General features: G+C 36.2%; 1 protein-coding gene across 2 annotated transcripts; it reads right to left on the reverse strand.

Annotated features, from left to right (window-relative positions):
* Positions 1-174: 174 nt before the first annotated feature.
* emb (exportin-1 emb) lies at positions 175-25,398 on the reverse strand. 2 transcript variants are annotated; one of them, XM_089836611.1, is made up of 23 exons: positions 25,237-25,398; positions 19,024-19,106; positions 17,860-17,981; positions 16,607-16,781; positions 16,408-16,514; positions 15,321-15,551; positions 14,972-15,091; positions 13,949-14,003; positions 13,376-13,467; positions 12,742-12,900; positions 12,233-12,421; positions 12,021-12,159; positions 11,626-11,964; positions 10,127-10,206; positions 9,822-10,040; positions 9,635-9,739; positions 8,584-8,769; positions 8,370-8,495; positions 7,009-7,156; positions 6,704-6,931; positions 5,219-5,390; positions 5,039-5,135; positions 175-3,687 (listed from the first exon to the last, which is right to left on the reverse strand). In XM_089836611.1, the coding sequence occupies exons 2-23, from the start codon at positions 19,079-19,081 to the stop codon at positions 3,541-3,543; spliced, it is 3,294 nt and encodes a 1,097-aa protein (XP_089692737.1). In that variant the 5' UTR covers positions 19,082-19,106; positions 25,237-25,398; the 3' UTR covers positions 175-3,540. The 2 variants fall into 2 exon arrangements, with proteins under 2 accessions (XP_089692737.1, XP_089692738.1); XM_089836612.1 differs by lacking the exons at positions 16,408-16,514; positions 16,607-16,781; positions 17,860-17,981; positions 19,024-19,106; positions 25,237-25,398 and adding an exon at positions 15,167-15,240 and having other exon boundaries at positions 15,321-15,458.
* Between the last annotated feature and the right edge of the window lie 1,688 nt (positions 25,399-27,086).

Genomic DNA, 27,086 nt, shown 5'->3' on the forward strand with positions numbered 1-27,086 from the left:
ACTTTGTCGCCCAGAAGCTTGGCTTACAGGAGTGCGCCACACTCCCGACTAGTAATACATTATAATATTTTATTTGTGATGAAGCACCACTAACTGATAAACTGTTACCTCTCAATTTTGTAAGAGAAAACTTGTTATAGTTAACACCATTTAATAAAGATTAAGACAACGATGTTATTTTTTAGAAATATACTTTAATGAATCTCAGAGACATTGACTTTAACACACTACAACAAAATCATCCACACTCATAAGCAAAAAAAAAGTGTTAAACCTTCGTCTAAATAAAAACTAAGTTTAAGGTACCAACTAATCATACATGGGAGGTAATTTTTAAGAACAATTTTAAACTATTGTATGCCGAGAAGATGAATGGGTGCTGAATTTTTCTTTCAACGAATACTGCCAGGTTTTTAAACAACTAAAGACTCCCGATTGAAAAATTAACAAGTTTAATTACGTTTCCTTAATTGTCATTAAAGCATTTTATTCTTACAAATTGTGTGTTTAAAATTTTATCATATATACAATTACTTTTCGTTTTAATGGGATACGAACACAAGTACCTAAAAATTTTAAACGCATTAAGTTTTACGTCAAATCATAGTTCCTTTTTCAAAATATGAACTTGACAAGAATTTTTTTGTTAATATCTCCATATCAAATCGGAAAGTTTAGAGAACACAATCTCACTGAACTTAGCGTGTATTTACATCCAAAATCTCTCCAATTGATTAAGGAGATATTTTAAATTTTCAAATCTATGATGAAATACTAAAACCAATCTTTATTCTACAAAGGATCACCCAATTTGGTTTTGATGAAAAATTTAACGATATTGGAGTTTCTCGGTATAATGTTGTTCCCATTAAACTACTATTCATAATTAAAAGTAGTGTGAAAAGGAAAAGTCTAGTGATGTTTTAAATCGATTCTTCTACTAATTATAAGACCAATCTGCTTAGTGAAACATTTAGGAAATGCCTCGAAATGATTTTAAAATTCAAATTAGTTTGATATTTCATACATAATTTGAAATTTGCTACATAATTTGAAATTTGTACCTCCGACCAATCGCGTGAATTATTAATAAACCTCGCGCTAAATTTCATTCAACATGGAGTGTGCTCGGGAATTTTACTATCAAATAGACAAATCTGAAACTAATTTGAATTTTAAAACCAATAGACCAATACGAATATTACATGCAGGGGAACAAACTTCCAGGGGCACGCCTCTATAGTGGATAATTTCAATCATGTCAGGAGGCAACGCTAGAGGCATGGCCAAGTTGGCTAGCCTCTCAGATGCAGTGAGCTTGGGCTGCCTCTAGTGTTGTCTTATGGCGACAGGGAAATTATCCAGTATGTAGGCGTGCCCCTGGAATTTTGTTTCTCTGTAGGTAATATTCGTATTGGTCTATAGGAGCTATTTCCTTAATGTTTCACTATAATTTGTAGAACAATCGAAAAAAAAAAAAAAACACTAGATTTTCCTTTTCACCCTCCCTTTAAACGAATTAATTTTTATTAACTTCTAAATTGAAAAAAAATTTCCAAAAAATAATTTTACTACGAACAATAAAGGAAATAAGAAATTCCCCATATACATTAATTGTTACGGACTTTTAAATAACAGAAAATGTTATGTAACTATTAACAATTCATTTTTTCTTATATCATATCATATCATATTATATTATATTAATCCATTATCCTGCATGTACGTACCAGAAAATTAAACTAATTATTTTAATTAAACGCAAGGTGGGTTGGTTTGCAAAAAGAACTAACTAATAATATTGAAAGAATTAATTTTCATCTAAAGAAACAAAAACAAAAACAAAAACAAGAGGGGGGGGGGTTTCACAAGGATTTGTTGGACACTCAAATTCATCAGCACAAACTAACATGAAGATCAAATGAAGCCTCCTAAAATGGAGGCCCCTGATCCATTTTCACCAAATATTTTATTATCTACAGGACTGTGGCTTTTAAACCACGCGAATAATAATTATGAGTTTTTATTTTATTTTATTTTCACAGGAAAAAAAATAGGCGGGGATGTGTAAAATGAAATTGAAAAGGGATCGAAGTTAGCGTTACGGATTTGGGTAACACTGTCGCACGTTAATTAAAACACACACATTCTAAAATTAATAATTATCAGACAAATTGTTTTTTAGCATTCATATTTAGAATTCGTTTGTTTGTTTTTTTGAAAAAAGGGGCAGGGGACCCAGACGCTACGGTGAAATTTCATTTTCATTTTTGGTGTGAAAAATTCTTATTTTATCAAACGGTTTGTTTTTTTTTTATTTGTAATTACAGTCATCAAATTATGATAACATTCTCGTGTTAAATGAACTTTTATACCAAAAAGAAAATGCATCAGGTCAATTTAATGAATGAAGGGTTTGTTTATTTGTTTACTTGTGTTTTTATGAAGTATGACTGGGTTGGTTTATAAGGGGGAGTGCCATGGGGCTTTAGAATAATCTATTAGCAGCCTCGGCGTCGTACGATAATTACGTTTTGCTTTCTTTACCAATTGGAACTGTTAACAATTGCTTCTAGGCCTAAATAGCAATTGAATAAAATCTACCAGAGCAAAAGTCTCCTGTAAGGTTTCCTAAGATAAAACTTTTCAATTTTTAACAACTCGGTTAACGCGGTTTAAAAGAAAAAAGAAAATAACTGATTTAAAGGGAGGGTTAAGTAGAAAATTAACAGATTTTTTATCGATTCTTCTACTTATTACAAGACCAGTCTGCATAGTCAAACATCCAGGAAATACCAGCTCCGAATGATTTTAGGTTCAGATTTTAAGGATAATTTTAAACAAGGACCTCCGACCAATCGCGTAACGCCTTGCCTTTTTGTTAACAAAATTCTCAAGGCACGCTCCATGTCTCGCGCTACGATTGTCACGTCGCGCGATCTGGTGATAAATTTAATTCGACACGGACCGTGCAAAGAGAATTTTGTTAATAAAAAGGCAGGGCGTTACGCGATTGGTCGGAGGTCCTTATTTAAAATTATCCTTAAAATCTGAACCTAATTTGAATTTTAAAATCATTCGGAACTGGTATTTCCTGAATGTTTCACTATGCAGACTGGTCTTGTAATTAGTAGAAGAATTGATAAAAAATATCACTTAATTTTCCACTTCACCCTCCCTTTAATGTTGTATTTTTTGCTGGTTTCTGAACTAGTGTAAAAAACAACTAAAAATGTCCAATGGGTAAGAGTGTTATTTTTTTGGTACAAAAACAACGAAAACTCAAATTCATAATTGTTTTACATATAATTTTTTTAGTAATAAAGACTTTACGCTCTTACCTAATAATTAAAGCATCGATAATTTCTGACAAATATTTCATCACTGTCATATTATAAAGCAATTAAGGAGAAGGGCTTTTAATATTGGGGTTTAGGTTGGGAGGGGAAGGGGGCAGAGAAAAGTGAATATATTTATGATGAGGCGATTTCATTGAAGTCTTTCGTCACAAAAATATAACGAAAACATTTGTTTTTTTTTTTAGTCTTGCATTTCTTCGGGTATTTCGTGTGGATTTAAAATGCCAGGCACTGACATCTGGTTTTTTCTTTTTTCTTCATCAGCTTGCCTCAAGGCTGTTTCACGCTCTTCAATGAACAAGTCACTGTTGTCTTCGCCAGCGAACTCCTTTTTAATAAAATGAAAAATTCTCCTCAATGATTCACGCGAGAAACCAATCAGGCTGCGAACTAAAGAGTCCTGCATAGGCCAAATTTTTCTGCCCAGAATCCGACCACGGGCCGGGATTTTGCATTTAAAAAAGTTCCGAAGCCCGGGCCGGGATTTTGCATTTAAAAAAGTCCGAAACCCGGGCCAGCATTTAACATTAAAAAAGTCCGAAACCCGGGCCAGCATTTAACATTAAAAAGTCCGAAACCAGGGCCAGCATTTTGCATTAAAAAAGTCTGAAGCCCGGGCCGGGATTTTGCATTAAAAAAATCCGAAACCCGGGCCGGGATTTTGCATTAAAAAAATCCGAAACCCGGGCCGGGATTTTGCATTAAAAAAATCCGAAACCCGGGCCAGGATTTAGCATTTAAAAAAGTCCGAAACCCGGGCCAGCATTTAGCATTAAAAAAGTCCGAAACCCGGGCCAGCATTTAGCATAAAAGAAGTCCGAAACCCGGGCCAGCATTTAGCGTTAAAAAAGTCCGAAACCCGGGCCAGCATTTAGCATTAAAAAAGTCCGAAACCCGGGCCAGCATTTAGCATTAAAAAAGTCCGAAACCCGGGCCAGCATTTAGCATTAAAAAAGTCCGAAACCCGGGCCAGCATTTAGCATTAAAAAAGTCCGAAACCCGGGCCGGCATTTAGCATTAAAAAAGTCCGAAACCCGGGCCAGCATTTAGCATTAAAAAAGTCCGAAACCCGGGCCAGCATTTAGCATTAAAAAAGTCCGAAACCCGGGCCACCATTTAGCATTAAAAAAGTCCGAAACCCGGGCCAGCATTTAGCATTAAAAAAGTCCGAAACCCGGGCCACCATTTAGCATTAAAAAAGTCCAAAAGCCCGGGACGGGATTTTGCATTTAAAAAGTCCGAAACCCGGGCCAGCATTTAGCATTAAAAAAGTCCGAAACCCGGGCCAGCATTTAGCATTAAAAAAGTCCGAAACCCGGGCCAGCATTTAGCATTAAAAAAGTCCGAAACCCGGGCCAGCATTTAGCATTAAAAAAACCTCAAACCCGGCCCTGGTCCGAGTATATAATTGAAGACTCGGCCCGTCACATGCATTGACCAAGCCTGGCCCATTGCATGAATTGACTATGCCTGTTACATGTAGTGCAGTTGGCATTTTAATGTTTTTTTTTTACATATTATCAATGAATTGAATTCATATTTGTTTCAGCGTCATGTATTATAATTTCTTTTAGTAATAGTTTGTCACAACGTCACACTCTTTATTCTTAGAACCCTGACCCTAACCCAGATTAACATTTTACCCCATACAAACTCTAGAAATAATGAAAACCACTTACCCTTATTTGAACAAGGAAATCTCGAAGATGTTCCCTGAAGGCTGGGATATCTTGATTCAGATTAAAGAACCCCTGTACAGTAATTTTAACTTGCACCCTAATAACAGACCATGTATGATAAGTTTTTAAATTGTTTAAATCATTTCAATAATTTCAAAGCCAAAGAAAGGCGCTACTTACTCGGTTAGATGAGGAAAGGCAGTTTTGAGAAGATTGGCTACAAATTCCTGCACATAAGCTACATTGGTCTGACCCGATGTAGTTTGCTGCGTTGGATTCAGGGGGACAGTGATTTTACCGGATTCAACAACACTGAACAAGTAAGCCAAAATTGTTGCTTGCATCGTCAAACCTAACATTGTAATAAGTTGCAATTAGTTAAACACTGTTTAAGCTCCGTAATTTTGTTGTCTAGTCAAATATGATGTCGATAAAAGAGATAAATTTGAGGCTTAACTACAAGAAAACTTCGACTGAGTCAAAATTATAGGATATTATAGGACCATTCATGAAATTATAGGATATTACAGGACCTTGCATGAAATTACAGGCCCTTTCATGAAAATACAGGCCCTTTCATGAAAATACAGGCCCTTTCATGAAAATACAGGCCCTTTCATGAAAATACAGGCCCTTTCATGAAATTGCAGGCCCTTTCATGAAATTGCAGGCCCTTTCATGAAATTGCAGGCCCTTTCATGAAATTGCAGGCCCTTTCATGAAATTGCAGGCCCTTTCATGAAATTGCAGGCCCTTTCATGAAATTGCAGGCCCTTTCATGAAATTGCGGGCCCTTTCATGAAATTGCGGGACCTTTCATGAAATTGCGGGACCTTTCATGAAATTGCGGGCCCTTTCATGAAATTACGGGACCTTTCATGAAATTACGGGACCTTTCATGAAATTACGGGACCTTTCATGAAATTATAGGATATTATAGGACCTTTCATGAAATTATAGGATATTACAGAACCTCGCATGAAATTACAGGACATTATAGGACCTTTCACGAAATTACAGGATATTATAGGACCTTTCACGAAATTATGGGATATTATAGGACCTTTCATGAAATTACAGGATATTATAGAACCTTTCACGAAATTATAGGATATTATAGGACCTTTCACGAAATTATAGGATATTATAGGACCTTTCACGAAATTATAGGATATTATAGGACCTTTCACGAAATTATAGGACCTTTCACGAAATTATAGGATATTATAGGACCATTCATGAAATTATGGGATATTATAGGACCATTCATGAAATTATGGGATATTATAGGACCTTTCACGAAATTACAGGATATTATAGGACCTTTCATGAAAATATAGGATATTATAGAACCTTTCATGAAATTATAGGATAATATAGAACCTTTCATGAAATTATAGGATAATACAGAACCTTTCACGAAATTATAGGATAATACAGAACCTTTCACGAAATTATAGGATAATACAGAACCTTTCACGAAATTATAGGATAATACAGAACCTTTCACGAAATTATAGGATATTATAGGACCTTTCATGAAATTATAGGATATTACAGGACCTTTCACGAAATTATAGGATATTATAGGACCTTTCATGAAATTATAGGATAATAATACAGGACAGGTTCAAAAACATAGGAATTCATAGGAATTATACTAACCAGCAGTATGTGATGAATCTGTTACGACAGAAAATAAATGTTGAAGGATATCAGTGTAGTATGTTTGGTAAAAGCTCTGGGAAGCGGTTTCCTCTTGAGAAATATTCTGCAGAAGCTGGTACAAGATCTGCAATCCCGTGTCAGCCACATTTCGCATGGTATGTTTGAATGCCCATATGATTGAATCTAAAACCAACTTAAACTGTGCCGGAGGGATGTTCAGAAGAGCTGACAAGAAATTTACCAATTTAGCGCCAAGTACTTAGCCGCCTGTAGGCCTTAAAAGAATGAAATGTATACCCTACCGGGAAAGCAATGATTAGTAACTGCTTGGAGCAGCAAAGAAAAATTAGTGCGATGTTCAGGAAACTCCTCAAAATCCTTGTTTATCATGTCCAAAGTACATTCAAAGACCGCGTCAAAAATCTTTGGAATTTCAGACGTTATGTGGCTCTGTAATAAAAGGTTAAAGAGATTTAACATCTTTGTATGGTTTTCAACGCAAGAAATGATAAATATTTTGTAGAAAACCGCTTTTCTATGTTAAACATGTTAAGGTCGGAGACATAATTGGGCTGTTGTGCGTTTAAGAAGGTACAGACCCAGTAGAAAAGTTTTATGTCATTTCAGGTTATTTTTTCATATATGTATCAAGTATTTCCAGGCGCAAGGAAGCAATCATAAGTTCATAAGATATGTTCCATTAGTTTTTCACTGGTAACTGTGAGAGCTTGTCATAACTCATGAAGTGACATAGGTGAAACACCATAGATTCTGGTAAAGCGTCGCCTGATGAGGCGCTGTCAAAGGCTTAGTACAGACTTACAGGGTTCATACAACTTTTGGAAAACAAATTTCCCTGAGATTTCCAGGTTTTTCCCCATATACTTCCCTGAATTTTCCAGGTTTTTCCCCTATATGGAGTATCCTATGGAGCAAATGTTAACGGAGGGGGGGGGGCAAATATGACTATTACATAATCGAAGGACATCCCCGTATCTCTAATATAACCAGAGTTATGAGCCTCCAAAGTATAGTGTAATGTTAATCCTATGGAGGGTATGTTTTTGAACATTTTGCTTATTTACTCGGCCCCTGTTTGTCGTAGCCGTATGTTTTTAGTATGGTTGGATGGGGGATAAATTGGACTATAACATACTCAAAGGACATCCCCGTATCTCTAATATAACCAGAGTTATGAGCATCCAAAGTATAGTGTAATGTTAATCCTATGGAGGGAATGTTTACGAACATTTTGCTTAATTATTCGGCCACTGTTTGACACAAATTTCCCTGAATTTTACTAAAAATCATTAATTTCCCTGAGGTTTTTGTCAACAATTTATTTCCCTGATTTTTCCAGGTTTTCACTGTTTTCCAGGTTTGTATGAACCCTGAGGCTAAATAGGAAGATGGACTGCAAAACTGAGTGTAGTCAATTCTCGCTTGTCGTTCTCGAACTAGACCTCAGTAAGTCACTACCATTACGAAGTATAGGTAGCGACATACTTGTGGAACATATCTTATAAGCTTATGATAATATACAGTTTCGACATTTCGCGCAATTAAACAACTGCACATTTCCGAGTGATTATATAAGTTTTGTCACTTGATTCATCAATCCAATATTGTATGTGGAATCAAATACGAAATTATTATATCTTACCTCTAGCCTATTGACTATTGTGGCCATAGTAGATAAAACTTCGGGTTCTCTAGCTGAAGGAACAGTGCATCTTTGATAGTCTAGAAGCACCGCGTCTAAAAGCGGCGGGATAAAATTCTCCAAAACCTTTATTAAAAGAAAACAAAAAATTAACCATAAACGATACCAAAAAAAAAAAAAAAATAAAAATATGCAAATATTTAAAAGTTGTTACCATTTGAGGCTCAGTGGATCGGCTGACCCAGCCAGAGATGAGTTTCAAAGTTTCTCGTTTTACAGTTCTCATACTTCTAATTAAAGGTTGCTTGGTCACACTCTCGCCATTCAACGCAATAGCCGCACTTATATTTTCACTCATAACCTTATACACATTCAGCATATCCAGATAGATCCTCCCCAACTAACAAGAAGTAAAAATAATAGGGGTTTAATTATAAAGGTTAATTCGAATTGAATGGTGAAAATCAAGTAATTTTTAATTGATTCGCAATATCCCTGACCATTTTAAGGTGTTTACCAGGGTTCACTTCGTCAAACCTAGGTTCATATTTAACATTGCTAGGAGTATGGTTTGATATACCACACAAAATCCCTGACCTATCCCTGACGTTTTAGGAAAAGACTTTAAATCCCTGACTTAATAATAATAATAATCTAAGCTTTGTCTATGAAGGGATTTTCACACTAAGCCTGTGGCTTGTTTACAGGTGGGTCCCTTTACAATGCATAGAGGGGTTGTGGCTAGCCCCTATGCCACAGCTAACCTACAGCGCCCTATACTAACTATTACCGTTAACCTCTGCAAGTTTTGATGGAAAGGAGAAACCGGGTTAGATCGCGGAGGAAAACTCCTTTTATCAAGCGGGGAGAGAACTTGCAAACTCTACGCAGAAGGATTTGTTCCCAGATTTTCACCCGGTGCCACAGTCCGGGATCGAACCCGGGATCCTCTTGCTGCGAGGCGAAAGCGCTAACCGCTTCGCCACCCACACCTTTCTCCCCATTTTACAAATCCCTGACTCATCAAATCTCGCTCTAAATTTTTTGGGCATGGAGCGTGCCACGGGAATTTTGTTAAGAAGAAGGCAAGGCGTTACGCTATTGGTCGGAGGTGCTAGTTTTAAATTATCAATGAAACCTCAAACTAATTTTAATTTTAAAACCTTTCGTCTCACCATGCAAATTAGTTTTATAATTACCAGAAAACCGCTAAAAACACTTAATTTTCCTTTTCACCATTATTTTTAAGTAAAATATCAAAGTACCTGAATAACATATGGATGACCTAGAGCTTTACAAGCTCTAAAATTAGTTTTTAGGATGTTTCCTAACTGCTTCACTGCATCCGGATCTTTTAGGACATCCACATTCTGTTAATGTAAAAGAAAAAAACCCAAATAAAGAAACCACTGTTACAAAACCACGTCATTTTAAAGAAACGGTAAAGTGTACCTTAGTCGCTTGATTAATGATATCATCCCAAACTTGATTTGGAAGCAGCATATATTTTTCAATCAGGTGTTCCTGAACAGCCTGATCAATTGGGGCTGCAATCATGTACCCAACAGCTTCGTAAAACGTGTGAACTTGTTGCGGTTGTAGATCGCATATAATAGTACTGATATTGTTAAGAATTTCTTCAATGAAAGGTACCACTTCTCCAACTTGAACCTAATGTAACGCGATAACACCTTATTAGACCAAATGACACCCCCCAAAGAAACAAACGGCAATTTGCTGGAAAGAAGTCAACATACTTGAACAAAATGACGCCTACACTTCTGCGCAATTTTAATGAAGGTATCACAGGCCATGTCTTGAACGCCATCATGAGTCTCTGTTCGCAAATTTAACAAAGTTTTCAATAAGAAAGACGGCCAATAACGTATATTAGCCAATTAAGATGATTTAGTGGTACAGATTTTTCCCAATATGAATCCAATGGAAACCGATATCGACCAATAATAACCCAATGGAAACCGATATCGACCAATAATAACCCAATGGAAACCGATATCGACCAATAATAACCCAATGGAAACCGATATAGCCCAATAATAAACCAATGGAAACCGATATAGCCCAATAATAAACCAATGGAAACCGATATCGACCAATAATAAACCAATGGAAACCGATATCGACCAATAATAAACCAATGGAAACCGATATCGACCAATAATAAACCAATGAAAACCGATATCGACCAATAATAAACCAATGAAAACCGATATCGACCAATAATAAACCAATGAAAACCGATATCGACCAATAATAAACCAATGAAAACCGATATCGACCAATGATAAACCAATGGAAACCGATATCGACCAATGATAAACCAATGGAAACCGATATCGACCAATGATAAACCAATGGAAACCGATATCGACCAATGATAAACCAATGGAAACCGATATCGACCAATGATAAACCAATGGAAACCGATATCGACCAATGATAAACCAATGTAAAACGATATCGACCAATGATAAACCAATGTAAAACGATATCGACCAATGATAAACCAATGTAAAACGATATCGACCAATGATAAACCAATGTAAAACGATATCGACCAATGATAAACCAATGTAAAACGATATCGACCAATGATAAACCAATGTAAAACGATATCGACCAATGATAAACCAATTATCGACCAATAATAACCCAATGATAAACCAATTATCGACCAATAATAACCCAATGATAAACCAATTATCGACCAATAATAACCCAATGATAAACCAATTATCGACCAATAATAACCCAATGATAAACCAATTATCGACCAATAATAACCCAATGATAAACCAATTATCGACCAATAATAACCCAATGATAAACCAATTATCGACCAATAATAACCCAATGATAAACCAATTATCGACCAATAATAACCCAATGATAAACCAATTATCGACCAATAATAACAAAATGATAAACCAATTATCGACCAATAATAACAAAATGATAAACCAATTATCGACCAATAATAACCACATTATCGACCAATAATAACCCAATGGACACCAATATCGACCCAATGGACACCAATATCGACCCATAATAACCCAATGAAAAGCAATATCGACCAATAATAACCCAATGAAAAGCAATATCGACCAATAATAACCCAATGAAAACCAATATCGACCAATAAGAAACCAATTATCAACCAATAACCCAATGAACACCGATATCGAACAATATTAACCCAACGGAAACCAAATGAAAAATATTTGAAACTCACCGTGCATAAATTCAAAAAGCTTGTTAACAACCGTTTTAAGAAACTTCCAGTGGGCTCTCAAGAATCTTGGGTACTGGCCAACAACGTACATGATGTTAGAGGCTATAATAGCCTTGTTGTCCTTGCCTCTCTTTTGGTCGCACAATCCAAGGAGGTCTTTGATTACAGTCACGAGAAACCTTTTCTCATCCTCTTCGTACATGGCTCCACTAATGGAACCAATCGCCCAGCACAATGTATTTAAGTTTTTCCACGACCACTCGGTACCATTTATTTGATTATGAAGCTTTTCTGTCATGATTCTCTCAGTGTCATTGTAGTCCAAATGCGTCAGATATACTGCAATTGCAAATCATTGCATTACAATTATCGGACAAACAGAAAACGGTACATACCCAATGTTTCTCTCATGTTCTTGTAAAGTTGTATCGAATCCGTGTCAGTCATAAACTCTCGAACAACTTCTCCTTGCTCATTCTCAACAACCAGTACCTCTTCGGGCTTCGCCATACGACCAATTATAATGTACCTTAACTGAAACAGAGATGAATATTAAAAGTACTTATCAAAAGGATCGATCACCTTCGAGTAGTCTAAGAGGACTCACTTTAGTCAGAACAGGTTGGTATCTCTGCCGCCTGGGCGGCGTTTTAACTTCCGGTAGTATAAAGCTCGGTATAGAATTGAAGGAATTGTCAGTGTACAAGTCGCAGGCCAACTTGTTCCAATATTCTAAACAGATCTTAAATATCTCTACGTCTTCAACTTCGGAGATAAGCAGCAAGTAATGCAATGCCTACGTTTGGAAAATTTACAAAGTCAGGCATAAGTGAAAGAATTAGTACACTTGTTGTGAAATAGTATGTTATAAATGTTTTTGCCAGAGATGGCCTCAGGGTTCATACAATTTTTGGGAAACCGATTTCCCTAAAATTGACTGATATGTCTAAGTGCAAGCTCAATTAGTAATATCTACAGGAGTGCTTTCTTCTAGCAATAGCAACGGGATTAGGTATAGGCTTGCTTATCCACCTCCGCCTTTTCTTTTTCATGAAGCTTAACCTCTATGTTATACTAATTATACCACTTTATCAATTACTTAAAACGCACACTTACCATCATTAGAGTTTCCTGAAGATCAGGCAACTTTTCGATGAGGCCACCATGCACTTTCAAATAGGTGCAAATGAAAAGGCTTAGATTCTGAATAAACTTCTGTTCGTCGTCCTGACCATTGGCATAAGCCTCTTTGATATTTGTCGAAACCGGAAGCATCTGTAGCAAGAGTTCAAGCGTATTATCTAAGATTGATTTTTTCCTGGTCTATCATTAAGTATTAATTTTCTTCTCGCAATCAACAGTACCAAGGGATAACAATATATTTTAAACCATCAACAGCCATATAAACCCATCGAATGTTCAAAGCTAGCTGTCCTTAATTGCTTTTACTCATGAACTTTTGTTACTTTTCACATGTATAGAGTAATGGCAGTACTACATATGCAAACGTCATACCACTCTACCTCCTACCTACTGGGCGCGTACAGTATCCCCTGTTACAAGAGCGCGCCTAGGGGGAGGGACACACAGTCTACACCCCTATCTACCGCCACTAGTCTATAAGAACCAGACTACAACTGATTATGATTCCCAGAAATCATAGCGATTACTGGTAATTTTTAATTTCTGAGAAGTCAGTTTTTTGTGGAGATTCATTAGTTTTATTATATAATTAAAGTGTTTTCCTTACTTGTTCAAGTTGGGCCATTGTTTGTGTAAAGAGAAGAAGGAACATTTCATCGTAGTGTTTAAAGCCACTGGGAGCAGCCACATAGACACCAGCTAAAAAATTTAAAAAAAAAAAATGTTTCATAAAAATGAGTTAAGACATTGCAGTTAGAAAAGCATTTTTATAACTCGGTAAATTTTTAAAAGTAAAAAGAAACACGTAAATAACCATGAAACAACTTAACATTAATTGGAACCTAAACTAAAACTACGGGTGCCCGCAAATGTCATATCAGCAGTAACTACATTGATATATTTAAAGAAAATTCTGCACTGTAGGCGTTTGGATCCTGAGAGTACTCACAGACTACAATGGACAACCCCTTTGTATGTTCTGAAACCGAGGGTTGCTTACCTTCCCCCCTTTTATTACGTCGAAAAGTCTATAAAGTTTAAGATCTTGGGTCTATAAGTTTATAAGATATGTTTCATATTATGAACTTATTGATTATTATGCGGTCTTAAATAATAAAACTCAAAAATATGTCAATTGCATTAACGAAGCAAACTTCATACGTAAAAAAGTGAAACTTACCGATTTCCGTCAGACACTTTAAAGCAACATTTCGAAAGAGTGGTACATTCAGAAACTTTGGAAGGAAAAAGAAAATACAGTTTTTAATACAAATAAAACCAGCCATACACACAAAAATAGTCAAAATATAACAATACTAATTTAATAAAGACACCTTATTCGCGATGCAGGTGCTAAGGCTTATAGCACGATTTTAACTGACAAATCTAAGTCAGAATGATGCGTCGTCCGCTACAAAGCAGAAACGTTGCAATACACTCCACTGTGAAGCAGACCACGCACCATTTCGACCCAGATTAGTCAGTTAAAAATCCAGCTTTAAGCCTTGGCACAAGCATCAGGAATAAAGCGGATTGTCTTTTAAGGCTTAGTTACTAATAAACTGATTCTTCTACAGGACCTCTGCTCGGCAAACGAAACCAAGCCACCTTATTCGCGATGCGTGTGCCAAGGCTTACAGCTCAATTTTACCAGACAAATCTGAGTCAGAATGATGCGTCGTCTGCCACACAGCAGAAACGTTGCAATACACTCCACTGTGAAGCAGACCACGCATAATTTCGACCCAGATTAGTCAGTTAAAAATCACGCGTTAAGCCTTGGCACACGCATTGGGAATAATGTGGATTGTCTTTTAAAGACTTAGTTACTAATAAACTGATTCTTCAACAGGACCTCTGCTCGGTAAACGAAACCAAGCCACCTTATTCGCGATGCGTGTGCCAAGGTTTAACGCGTGATTTTAACTGACAAATCTGAGTCAAAATGATGCGACGTCTCCTTCCAAGTCAAAACCTTTCAATATCTTCTACTCTGAAGCAAACGCATCATTTTGACGCAGATTTGTCAGTTAAAAATCACGCTTTAAGCCTTGGCACACGCATCGGGAATAAGGTGGGATGCCACTTAAAGGCTTAGTTTCTGTCAAACTGATCAATCAACAGGGTTTTTAGCCAAACGAAACCAAACTAACTAGGCAAATAAACTTAGCTAACTACCAACCTATCAAAATTACTTCATTACCTTATAAATAAGTGTGCTGATGAGTTTCGTTTCAAAAATGTACCCCAATGGAATCCAATTAAGAAACCTCAGCAACGTTTCGAGGGTGGTATTCACTAGCAACGCATTTTGGGAGTTCTCCTGCAAAGGCAAAAAGAAAAACAGTTACCGTTTAGAGCAACTCAGAGAATATGGGGCTTATTAAATATCAGTCACATAAGAGAACATTGGCTGACAGTCATATCCCATCATCCATACATAATTAATGGTCAATTAACCAACCATTTAATCTTTGAAAAACAAATTAATCGTTAGGATAACAACGAAAAAAGGAAATACAAACCCCATTCTGGAAATCTACATAGCTTACCATGATAAACTGACACAATTGAAATATTTGAGAGAACTCGTTACACATTGTGTCTTTCAGCTGCAAGGCTTTGTTCTGCGTCATCTGGCCGCTCGAGAAATCAAAGACTTCTTCGCTTAATAGTTTCAGTATGTTCATATTGTTTTGACAGAGAGACTCGTTCGTCTTGCTGGCACCAACAATGTCGCTGATGAATGTCGGCCAATTCTTCGGCCATTCCCTCTTTAGAATCTATGGTTTAACCTCACAATTAGTTGAAGGGAATGCGAATTTACAATTTCATATCATATTTTAGCACGAAAGTGGTATTATGTTACACTTTCGAGTCTCTACTTTCAAAATATCAAGTTTTTAATATAATTGAACGAAAGTTTCTATTTTTAAAATCCATTGAAAAATCACGAAAACTCTGCAGTTTCGATATGCATCAATAATTTTGTCTTGTCGAGCTTGTTCGCCCGTTTTATGACATCACTATGACGTCAGGGGGAAAAAAGCGCGGTAATTCTATAGGCGTCTCGAGCTTCTCTCCATTCTAAACTCTGGGTCTGATAGCGGAGAGAGTGGCGCCATCTCACGTGAAAAAATATATCTGTGACGTCAGCCTACTGGAAACGTTTTAGCCATTCATAAAAAGTGGATTTCAAATAATTTCGTGTGAAGCATATTCAAATGCATATTGGCAAATAAGCAGAAATCGGAGGGAGAATTAAAAGCTTGATATTTTTGAATTGACAGAAATTAATTCTATCTTTTGTTATACAAATCAGAGGTTTTTCAAACGAAGCTTCTCACTCCCTTTAAGGGACATTCAAATTTACATGACTATAAAATGACCTGGCCCTAAAGTTCAACTGACTCAGGGGAAGTTGCAATCGACTTTTTATCCTGCGTTCTAGAGGTGTCCGAATATACCACTTTTCGGGTATCGAACCAGTTACCGTATGCCAAACATTTTCCTTACCAAATCAAATACCGAATAAGTACGAATTGGTAAATTCTTTTACTACCCGATTAATCGCAAATAGTTAAGCCTAATATTCGCGAATAATGAACACTTAAACCTAGGAATGAAAATGATATTTACTTGAACAAGAATCATGTTAAGTTTATTGAGATAGACTTTTTCTCTCTCTGATATTTCCTGATCTGATGAAGTTTTGATGATCAATCCAACAATGTATTTCTTAATACCTTAAAACAGAGAAAAGGGAAAACAAAGAATTTTCGTCACCATGAGCACATAAACATTCATTTCTTTTCTTTTCTTCAAATGAATTATTTACCTTCACACTGATTTCTAGGTAAAACTTTCCATCTGGTTTTGATTACATTCTCTAGGATTTGCAACGCGTAATACTTTGTCTGCTGGTTTTTCGAAAACTCCAAGATTGTATCAACACGAGTCCAAGCGTCAGGGTGTTCCTTCAACGTCGTCAGTACTTCCTGAGCAACTCTTTGCTGTTTAAAAAATAATTTAATCCATATTAACGATCTGCAATAATTTTGGATGAATTATAGGACAAAAAACTAAAAATCCTAGGAACTATAGGGCAAAAGCCTAAAAATCCTAGGAACTATAGGACAAAAACCTAAAAATCCTAGGAACTATAGGACAAAAACCTAAAAATCCTAGGAACTATAGGACAAAAACCTAAAAATCCTAGGAACTATAGGACAAAAACCTAAAAATCCTAGGAACTATAGGACAAAAACCTAAAAATCCTAGGAACTATAGGACAAAAATCTAACAATCCTAGGAACTATAGGACAAAAGCCTAAAAATCCTAGGAACTATAGGGCAAAAGCCTAAAAATCCTGGAACTATAGGGCAAAAGCCTAAAAATCCTAGGAACTATAGGACAAAAGCCTAAAAATCCTAGGAACTATAGGGCAAAAGCCTTATAATCCTAGGGACTATAGGACAAAAACCTAATAATCCTAGGGACTATAGGACAAAAATCTAACAATCCTAGGAACTATAGGACAAAAATCTAACAATCCTAGGAACTATAGGACAAAAATCTAACAATCCTAGGAACTATATGACAAAAATCTAACAATCCTAGGAACTATAGGACAAAAATCTAACAATCCTAGGAACTATAGGACAAAAATCTAACAATCCTAGGAACTATAGGACAAAAATCTAACAATCCTAGGAACTATAGGACAAAAATCTAACAATCCTAGGAACTATAGGACAAAAATCTAACAATCCTAGGAACTATAGGACAAAAATCTAACAATCCTAGGAACTATAGGACAAAAATCTAACAATCCTAGGAACTATAGGACAAAAATCTAACAATCCTAGGAACTATAGGACAAAAACCTAATAATCCTAGGAAATATAGGACAAAAACCTAATAATTCTAGGAACTATAGGACATAAACCTAATAATTCTAGGAACTATAGGACATAAACCTAATAATTCTAGGAATTCAAGCGGGAGCTATTTTCTTAATTCTACTTGGTTGTGACACATTTGGATTGACCGGGTTAATGTTAAAACTAAAAAAAAAAATGAAGTCTCACTTGTGGTCCATTCCCGACATACATCGCGCTGACAACATTATCTAATAGGCCTATGTCCAGCTTCTGGTTGAAGTCCAGCAGGCGCGCCGCCTGCTCTTCCATGGTTGTCATGTTTCCATTGACTGAAAGAAGTAAATTAAAAGACAGCGTTAGTCTTTAATTAAACGTCAATCATTAATAAACTAAACCAAGGATACACAGAGCGCTACTCTTAAATGATTTGCTAGTGTGTTATCTCACTTTTAAAGGGAGAATGAAATTGTCTGACAACCATTTTTATTTCAGCAATTAATTTTGTTAAAAAAACTTTTCCGTTCATTTTATATAATTTATCAAAAGTTGGCTTCTAATAATAAAAACCAGTGTTGGTCGCTAATGCACCTTATACACTGTACGTGTATATATCCTCGCATACACAGGAAAAAAATATATATATATTCTCGCATATATAGGTGAAATATATATCCTCGCGTATACAGGAAAATATATATGCTCGCGTACATAGGAGAAATATATATCCTCGCGTATATAGGAAAAATATATATCCTCGCGTATATAGGAAAAATATATATCCTCGCGTATATAGGCAAAATATATATCCTCGCGTATATAAGAAAAAATATATATCCTCGAGTATATAAGAAAAATATATATCCTCGAGTATATAAGAAAAATATATATCCTCGAGTATATAAGAAAAAATATATATCCTCGAGTATATAGAAAATTTATATCCTTGCATATATAGCCTTGCATACATAGAAAATATATATCCATGCATACATAGAAAATATATATCCTTGCATATATAGAAAATATATATCGTTGCATATATAGAAAATATATATCGTTGCATATATAGAAAATATATATCGTTGCATATATAGAAAATATATATCGTTGCATATATAGAAAATATAAATCCTTGCATATATAGAAAATATATATCCTTGAATATATATAAAATATATATCCTTGAATATATATAAAATATATATCCTTGCATATATAGAAAATATATATCCTTGCATATATAGAAAATATATATCCTTGCATATATAGAAAATATATATCCTTGCATATATAGAAAATATATATACTTGCATATATAGAAAATATATATCCTTGCATACATAGGAAATATATCCCCGCATAGTTACTTACCAGGACTGCCTATGTGGCTCACAGGATTCTTCATCCCATCTAATCGTACAGTGGTCATGAACTACGTTATAGGTAGCATTCAACTGAAAATCAATATCATATTATTATATCATTAATCTGACAGCGTTGATTAAGTATAAACATAGACGATAATGTAGTGGTCAACTAGGCCACTAAATAAATCAACGGGTTATTCAAAACTTGAATACATAGTTTACAGGCGTGGAGGATTCATACCATTTGCACAAGGAGACCTGGGAACTTAGAGTGTAAAATAGCAGACGATTTTACACTCTAAGTCGCTTGGTCTCCTGGTGTTAATGGTAGGAATCCTCTACGCCTGTAAACTATGTATAATTGAGATTTATATTTCCGACTGTCATATTGTTAGTTAGCTGCGGAAAGTTTTTCTTAATATCAACATTTAGCTTTAGCAGACGAGGGACCTGGTCACGGACCAGTTTATTCCCGGGCTAAAGTCCCCCTTAAAAATAGCTTATTTCCTACCCTGGTTGGAGGTATTGATTCAAATTCAAAAAATTCATTGTTGATCTATGCCTACAAACATTTAACTGTACAGAGAGACCTGACAACTTAAAATTGCGACTTGCTTGAGTTCGACGGGATGGCGACCGAACCCAATCTTAACTTTTAGACAAGATTTTAAAGAGACACTAGCCTATACTATGTTGCCCAAAATTTGTCTAAACATAGTTTGCATCATGCTAATTTGAATGACAGACTGTAGTTGTGGGATACGTAGCAGTCTGGGAAATGATATTTTTACAATTAGTCCTTGGGACCAGTTACCCCTAGTGTCCTAACTAATAAACTGGTCTCCGGAGTGGTCCCAGCCTTTGTTCTCCTATAGATTTGCAATTAATAAACTGGTCCCGACTCTCGAGTTAAAAAACTAGTCCAAGCAATTGATAAACTGGTTTTGGACCAGAAGAAGTGTGCTATTTCCCAGACTGATACGTAGGGGTCATTCCACGTGATATGAGCCAAGTCGTTAACCATGGGTTAGCGGGTTTAGATGAAATTTGGCACAAATGATCATGTACCTTTTATGTTGCTTCTAAAACCATGCTAAGCACATGGCCCACGCACATGGCGAAACTAGAAAATATTTTTATTTAACGCGTGAGTTGGGAATGTCAAACTTCTCCATGTTACAAAAGCCTTATTTCGATTCCGTTATTAATCTTTTTTGACAGTGGTAGGCGTAATTTTGTCCACAGCTCACTCAGCCACGCTTTCTCTCCACGCCCATCAAAACAGTGTTTTCCAATGCATACGAGCTTGTATCCGGAATTTTCAGCTTTTTCGCTTTTAAAACTAGAAACTTAGAACGATAATTTAAAACCGTTCAAAATACCTCTCACTAAAATCTCAAGAAATTCGACCCAGTGAAACTGAAGAAAACACATTCAAACTTTTTCAAGACTAAGCCCTTGAATTATGGCTACTTTCAGTTTTATTTGTTTTATAAAAAAACTATGAGAGAGAAACTTTTGAAACTTTGCATGAAAATAACAAACTTAATTTTACACATCTCATTAAAATTTCAAGAGATTTGAACCAATATTTTCAGAATTAGGGCCAAAAACGGTGTACCTCCCATACTCTTGATTTTTGGCTTAAAATGTGTGATACATGCTTTGAGGCCAATTGGACGGGAGCGCGTGAAGCCAAAGCGTGATCAAGTGGGCTGTGTTTTGTCCTTAGGAAACTGTATCGCCTACTCGGTCATTCCATGTGATATGAGCCAAGTCGTTAACCGTGGGTCGGCGGATTTAGATGAAATTTGGCACAAATGATCCTGTGGCAATTATAAAAGAAAAACCGGAACAGTTTCAAAAAAAAAATTCAGCGGTTTAATTTTTACGTCAAAATTTGTAACACCCCAGAAAAACGGTGTTTCTCCAAAGTCATTTTGGTACCTTTTAGAAAGTCTGCTATAACTTTCTAGTTTTCTGCGCGAATTCAATCAGATTTGCATACAAGACGTAATATAACCCAGGAAACTGATTAAGCCACTCAAAATTAGCTTATCTAGTTTCGTTCACGAGTTACAAAAGCATTTTTGAGAAAAAATAAATTTTCAGGGGACTCGTTTTTGGGCCTAAGGAGAACAACGTCCAACTCGAAAAATCTTATAAAATATCTTGAATTATAGAGCTCGAAGATACCTTTCTAACGGTATATTCATATTTTGCAGTATTTGATTGCCTTAAGCAAGTTCAAAATATATTTCATACTCTTATCTAAACGTAATTTGCCATTAAAGTAAATAAATATTTTATATTTTGAAGTAAAATTTGCGTTTATTTAAATCAAAAATTTAGGCTCTAAGGAATCAAATACTGCAAAATATGAATATACCGTTAGAAAGGTATCTTCGAGCTCTATAATTCAAGATATTTTATAAGATTTTTCGAGTTGGACGTTGTTCTCCTTAGGCCCAAAAACGAGTCCCCTGAAAATTTATTTTTTCTCAAAAATGCTTTTGTAACTCGTGAACGAAACTAGATAAGCTAATTTTGAGTGGCTTAATCAATTTCCTGGGTTATATTACGTCTTGTATGAAAATCTGATTGAATTCGCACAGAAAACTAGAAAGTTATTGTAGACTTTCTAAAAGGTACCAAAATGACTTTTGAGAAACACCGTTTTTCTGGGGTGTTACAAATTTTGACGTGAAAATTAAACCGCAGAATTTTTTTAAAAACTATTCCGGTTTTTCTTTTCTTATAGCTACAGGATCATTTGTGCCAAATTTCATCCAAATCCGCCGACCCATGGTTAACGACTTGGCTCATATCACATGGAATGACCCGTATGTGATACAGTTTCCTAAGGACAAAACACAGCCCACTCGATCACGCTTTAGCTTCACGCGCTATAGAAGCCCGTCCAATTGGCCTTATTCCTGATCAACGCCACCGAGGCGTAGCGGCGACTTTTGGAACTATAAGAATACGGTAGCCAATTACAGGTGGCGGTGGAGTCGATGGACTCTGATGGAGATCGGTTATTTTCTATGTTTTGATTATTACCGCTTCAACTTCAAAAAACATGTTTTAACTAATTATTATTAACCTAATAATCTCCAAATAGACCAAAATCGAATGAAAACTTACTCCGAAAGTCTTACATCATAATATTAGACAGAATAAGAAAGGTAAAATCAACTTTTAATACTTTTAAAACCATATCGCTCGTTAAGCCTTGGCTATTCACATGAATCAGAAAGATCAAAAAAACATAGAAAATAACAGATCTCCATCAGAGTCCATCGACTCCACCGCCACCTGTAATTGGCTACCGTATTATTATAGTTCCAAAAGTCGCCGCTACGCCTCGGTGGCGTTGATCAGGAATAAGGCCAATTGGCCTCAAAGCATGTATCACACATTTTAAGCCAAAAATCAAAGGAGTATGGGAGGGACATCGTTTTTTTGTCCCTAATTCTGAAAATATTGGTTCAAATCTCTTGAAATTTTAATGAGATGTGTAAAATTAAGTTTGTTACTTTCATGCAAAGTTTCAAAAGTTTCTCTCTCATAGTTTTTTTATAAAACAAATAAAACTGAAAGTATCCTTAATTCAAGGGCTTAGTCTTGAAAAGGTTTAAACGTGTTTTCTTCAGTTTCACTGGCTCAAATTTCTTGAGATTTAGTGAAAGGTATTTTGAAGGGTTTTAAATTATCATGCTAAGTTTTAAAAGCGAAATAGCTGAAAATTCCTGATACAAGCGCGTATCCATTGGAAAACACTGTTTTGACGGGCTTCTTCTATAGCACGTGAAGAGAAAGCGTGATCGAGTGGGCTTTGGTCAGAAAAATATTAATAACGGAATCGAAATAAGGCTTTTGGATAAAGAATTCGCGTGAGGAAATTTGTTTTCATTCTCCAGGATAGGCGACTCCCTATCTCGAACGACAGCTTATTCTGTATATACTCTGTAACTTCATCGGTTGTCAGCACGCGCAAAGCTAGGTCTCGATGTAACGTAGCTTTGTGCGTGCTGTCAAGAGTCGAAAAACTTCAGGATCTTCAGGATTTAAAATATCCGCGGGTTTTTTTTTTTTTTTTTTTTTGCTCGAATGCACGGACCTCTAGACCTTAGTTTCAAATACGTGTGAAATTGCCTACAAACTACTACACGTGTTTGAAACTAAAGCCTAGAGATCCGTGTACTCGAGCTAAAAAACTCGCGTATATTTTAAATCATGAATATCCTGAAGTTTTTTGTCTCTTGTCAGCACGCACAAAGCTAGGTTACAGAGAGACCTAGATTTGCATTTGCTGACAACCGATGTTGTAACAGAGTATATACAGAATGAGCTGTCGTCCGATATAGGGAGTTGCCTATCCTATAGCGTGAAAACAAATTTTCTCACGGGCATTCTTTATCCATGGTTTGAGAAACAACATAAAAGCCGCCAGGAAGAAATTGACGTTTTGATAGACCTTTGAACAGGCTTAATTTTCTTTGATTCCGTCATATTTTCGGGACAATTTTTTCCCCCACTACTTTCATTACGTTTCTAATTCTAAATCAAATAGTTACTCCACCCACGTGTTAAGCACAGGAATAACCCACGTGACGATAAAATATTCCTTGCCATGAGAATTGCGTTAACAACAAGGCAGGGAGCTACGCGATTGGTCGGAGGTGCTAATTTCAATTTCCTGGATGTTTCACTATGCCGATTGGTCTTATCAAAGTGAATATTCAATATAAAAAAAAAAAAATCACTTGATTTTCCATTTCACCCTCCCTTTAATTCCTCAAAATTAACTTTCAATAGTACCGCAACACATTTTTGGTTTTCTCAGGGGCTATTTATTTGCTTCTCTTGAGTAATCAGGGTTCATACAAAACTTCCAAAGCTAAATTCCTTAATATTTACTGGCTTGGTTTCATGCTTAATTGACATTATCTTTATGATGGCTCAGCACAGATTTCAAAAGGCAATGAAATGCACACAGAACATCTATTTTCCTACACTATGTCACATTATCAAAACCAAACACATAGTTCTGCTAACCACACTGGTAAGATTCAGCTTCCCTTGTGGATTAAACGCACCCATATTACCGTGAAAAATATCTCAAGAATCTTAGCTCCTTTCACAACGGAAACTCCCTATGGCATGAATCTACCCCTAAGTTCAGGGTTCATACAACTTTTGGAAAACAAATTTCCCTGAGATTTCCAGGTTTTTCCCCATATACTTCCATGAGTTTTCCAGGTTTTTCCCATATATGGAGTATCCTATGGAGCAAATGTTAACGAAGGAGGGGGTGGGGGCAAATAGGACTATAACATAATCAAAGGACATCCCCGTATCTTTAGTAGAACCAGAGTTATGAGCCCCAAAGTTGGGTGTAATGTTAATCCTATGGAGGGTATGTTTATGAACATTTTGATTAATTACCCGGCCCCTGTTTGACGCAAATTTCCCTGAATTTTACAAAAAATTCGAAATTTCCCTGATTTTTCCAGGTTTTCCATGTTTGTATGAACCCTGTAAGTTCCTTTAAAAAAAGGGATAACTACCTTCAACAACGCCCGAACAATTAACCCTTTCAAAATACCCTAATAACTTTGGTCCTTAAACATTAATGAAGTAAACTGATATAAGCTATTTTGCAACATGCATTTTTTTTTTACGCAATGTGCACTTTGTGGTGTGGAACTGTATCCACACAAATGCCAATAACAATAACAATAGTATTTCAACTACATAACAATTATTACATAGAACTTATCATATAACTGTGAAAATGCCGCTTGAAAACTTAAGTTAAAATCACGCAACATTAACCACTACAAATGCACTCTGCATATACTTGTAAGTTTTACTTATAGATAGACCCAACACATGCATTGAATAGATTTATGATGAAAGTTGTGATATTCATTTCACGTTTGACTTTTCGTTACCAAAATTCTTATAATTTAAACCTTGCCAACCTTTCGTGAACGTCTCGTAACTTAAAGTAGCTTCTACAATACAACAACGCTAAACAATGAAAGGAAACGAAGCGAGTAAAGCGTCATTAAGCCTTGGCGATGCCCCTTTTGGAAGTGAGGGTATGATGCGTCTTGCGTCAAGCAAAGAGCTTAATTTAGCTCCAAACTCTGTCTTTAACTTGATATAAGTACCTAAATATGTTAAAAAACGAAAATATGTGAATTACCTGTTCCTCTATGATTTCATTTAACGCGTAAACGTCGTTTCGCGGGTTATTTGTTCTCATTCGTTTAAATACGGTAACACTACGTTCTGATTCGGTATAATCTGGAACCGGTTTTATCTGGTTCTTCCATGTTCAGCTTAAAGATTGCCTTCCCGTCTGGACAAACCCCCCAAAACGTAAAAATAAATGGCAACAAAACTATCCTCGTGTAGGTAGGTGGCGTTAACGAGTTGTGGCATTCAAGGACGGAAATAAGCAGAAAAAAAAGGACCACTTCGTTCATTTTGATTTTTGAAACTATAACCTTTTTTAATTGCAAACGAGAAATAATCAATGGATATTGCTTAATGATTTTTTGATTTTTGAGTTTCTGCTCATTAAAGAAAATCAAGTGGTAATTCGATATTTTTCTCTATAAAACTTTTACTTATTTCCATATCTGAATACGTTTCTTTGCCTTCCGCAGTCTGGGAAATAAGGATATTTTTAAACTAGTCCTTAGGACCCGTGATCCCCTAGGGTCCGAAATAATAAACTGGCCTCCAGAGTGGTCCCAGTCTTTCATCTCCTATACATTTGAAATTGATAAACTGGTCCCGAGGACCAGTAACCCCCACTTTTTGAATTAAAAAACTAGTCCAAGGCTCCAAGCAATTAATAAACTGGTTTTGGACCAGAGGAAGTGTGCTATTTACCAGACTGTTCCCATGGAGTAGTATTACGGGTTCCGCTACTCACTACATCTAGCTTCTTAATAATCAAACAGCCCACTTTCCATTTTGCACCTTCGACGCAAAATAGCGATTTATACATTATTAACCTTTCCACCCACGTGCGTAGTAGTAGTAGTGTTTGGTTATTTCTTGACATTTCAAAATTTTGATATCGTTTTCCCATTGGGCTTGCACATGGAGTAGCATTTTTGGAGTTATATTATTCTCCACCTTGGCCGTAAAAATCCACTATTTGATTACACGATAAATAATGAGGCTCTATCTATGTCCACCTGCGAACGCGATCTGGGCGTCCTAATAGACCCCCTGCTTAAAATGTCAGCCCACTGCTCAAAGGTAGCTAAACGGGTGCGGAGCATCACGGGTATGATACGACGCAATCTTCATTTCCGCTCCTTACCCTTAATACAAACGCTTTATTCTTCCCTTGTTCTCCCTATATTTGACTTTTGCTCCCCAATTTGGTCACCCCACCTCTCTACTGACCTTCACACACTCCAATTGGCTCAAAATGCGTACTCGAAGCTCCCCAATCAAATCTGCAATCGCCCAGCCCCGCTCAGGCTCTCATTACTACACCTTGACCCTGTCGCCACCCGCCTCAAAATTAATAATCTCTGCCTCGTTCACGACTTTATTCATGGTCACCTTGCCTCCGCCTTCTCCGACTATTTTACCCGTAATTCAAGCACTCGCACCCGTGGTCACTCTCACAAATTATTTAAGCCTAGGGCTCTAACTACCTATCGTCAAACTCATTTTACTACTGCCGTCATTGATGACTGGAACTCTTTACCCCCTGATCTCGTTACTATTACCAATAAGTCCCAATTTCGCCGTAAATTATCCGAGTTTTTTAAGTCTTTACCTTAGCTTAGTTTCTCGATCGTTTGTTTCGCCATACTTGCCTCCCCCTATAGCAGGCCCCTCCCTTCCAATTGTATCTTAACTTAATTGTTCTCTTTAAAAATGTATATATATATTCTATTATATCTCATAGGAAACGCATGTTTTTATCGCTGCTCACGCTTAAGCCACTCAGCTGGCTCTGTGGGCAATTGTCTTGTATAAATAAATAAATAAATAAATAAATAAATAAATAAAGAGCATTACAAG

This window comes from Phalangium opilio, unplaced genomic scaffold, assembly GCF_054372755.1.
Source record: "Phalangium opilio isolate 3A_F unplaced genomic scaffold, DU_Popi_V2 ptg000042l_1, whole genome shotgun sequence".
Lineage (NCBI taxonomy): Eukaryota > Metazoa > Arthropoda > Arachnida > Opiliones > Phalangiidae > Phalangium > Phalangium opilio.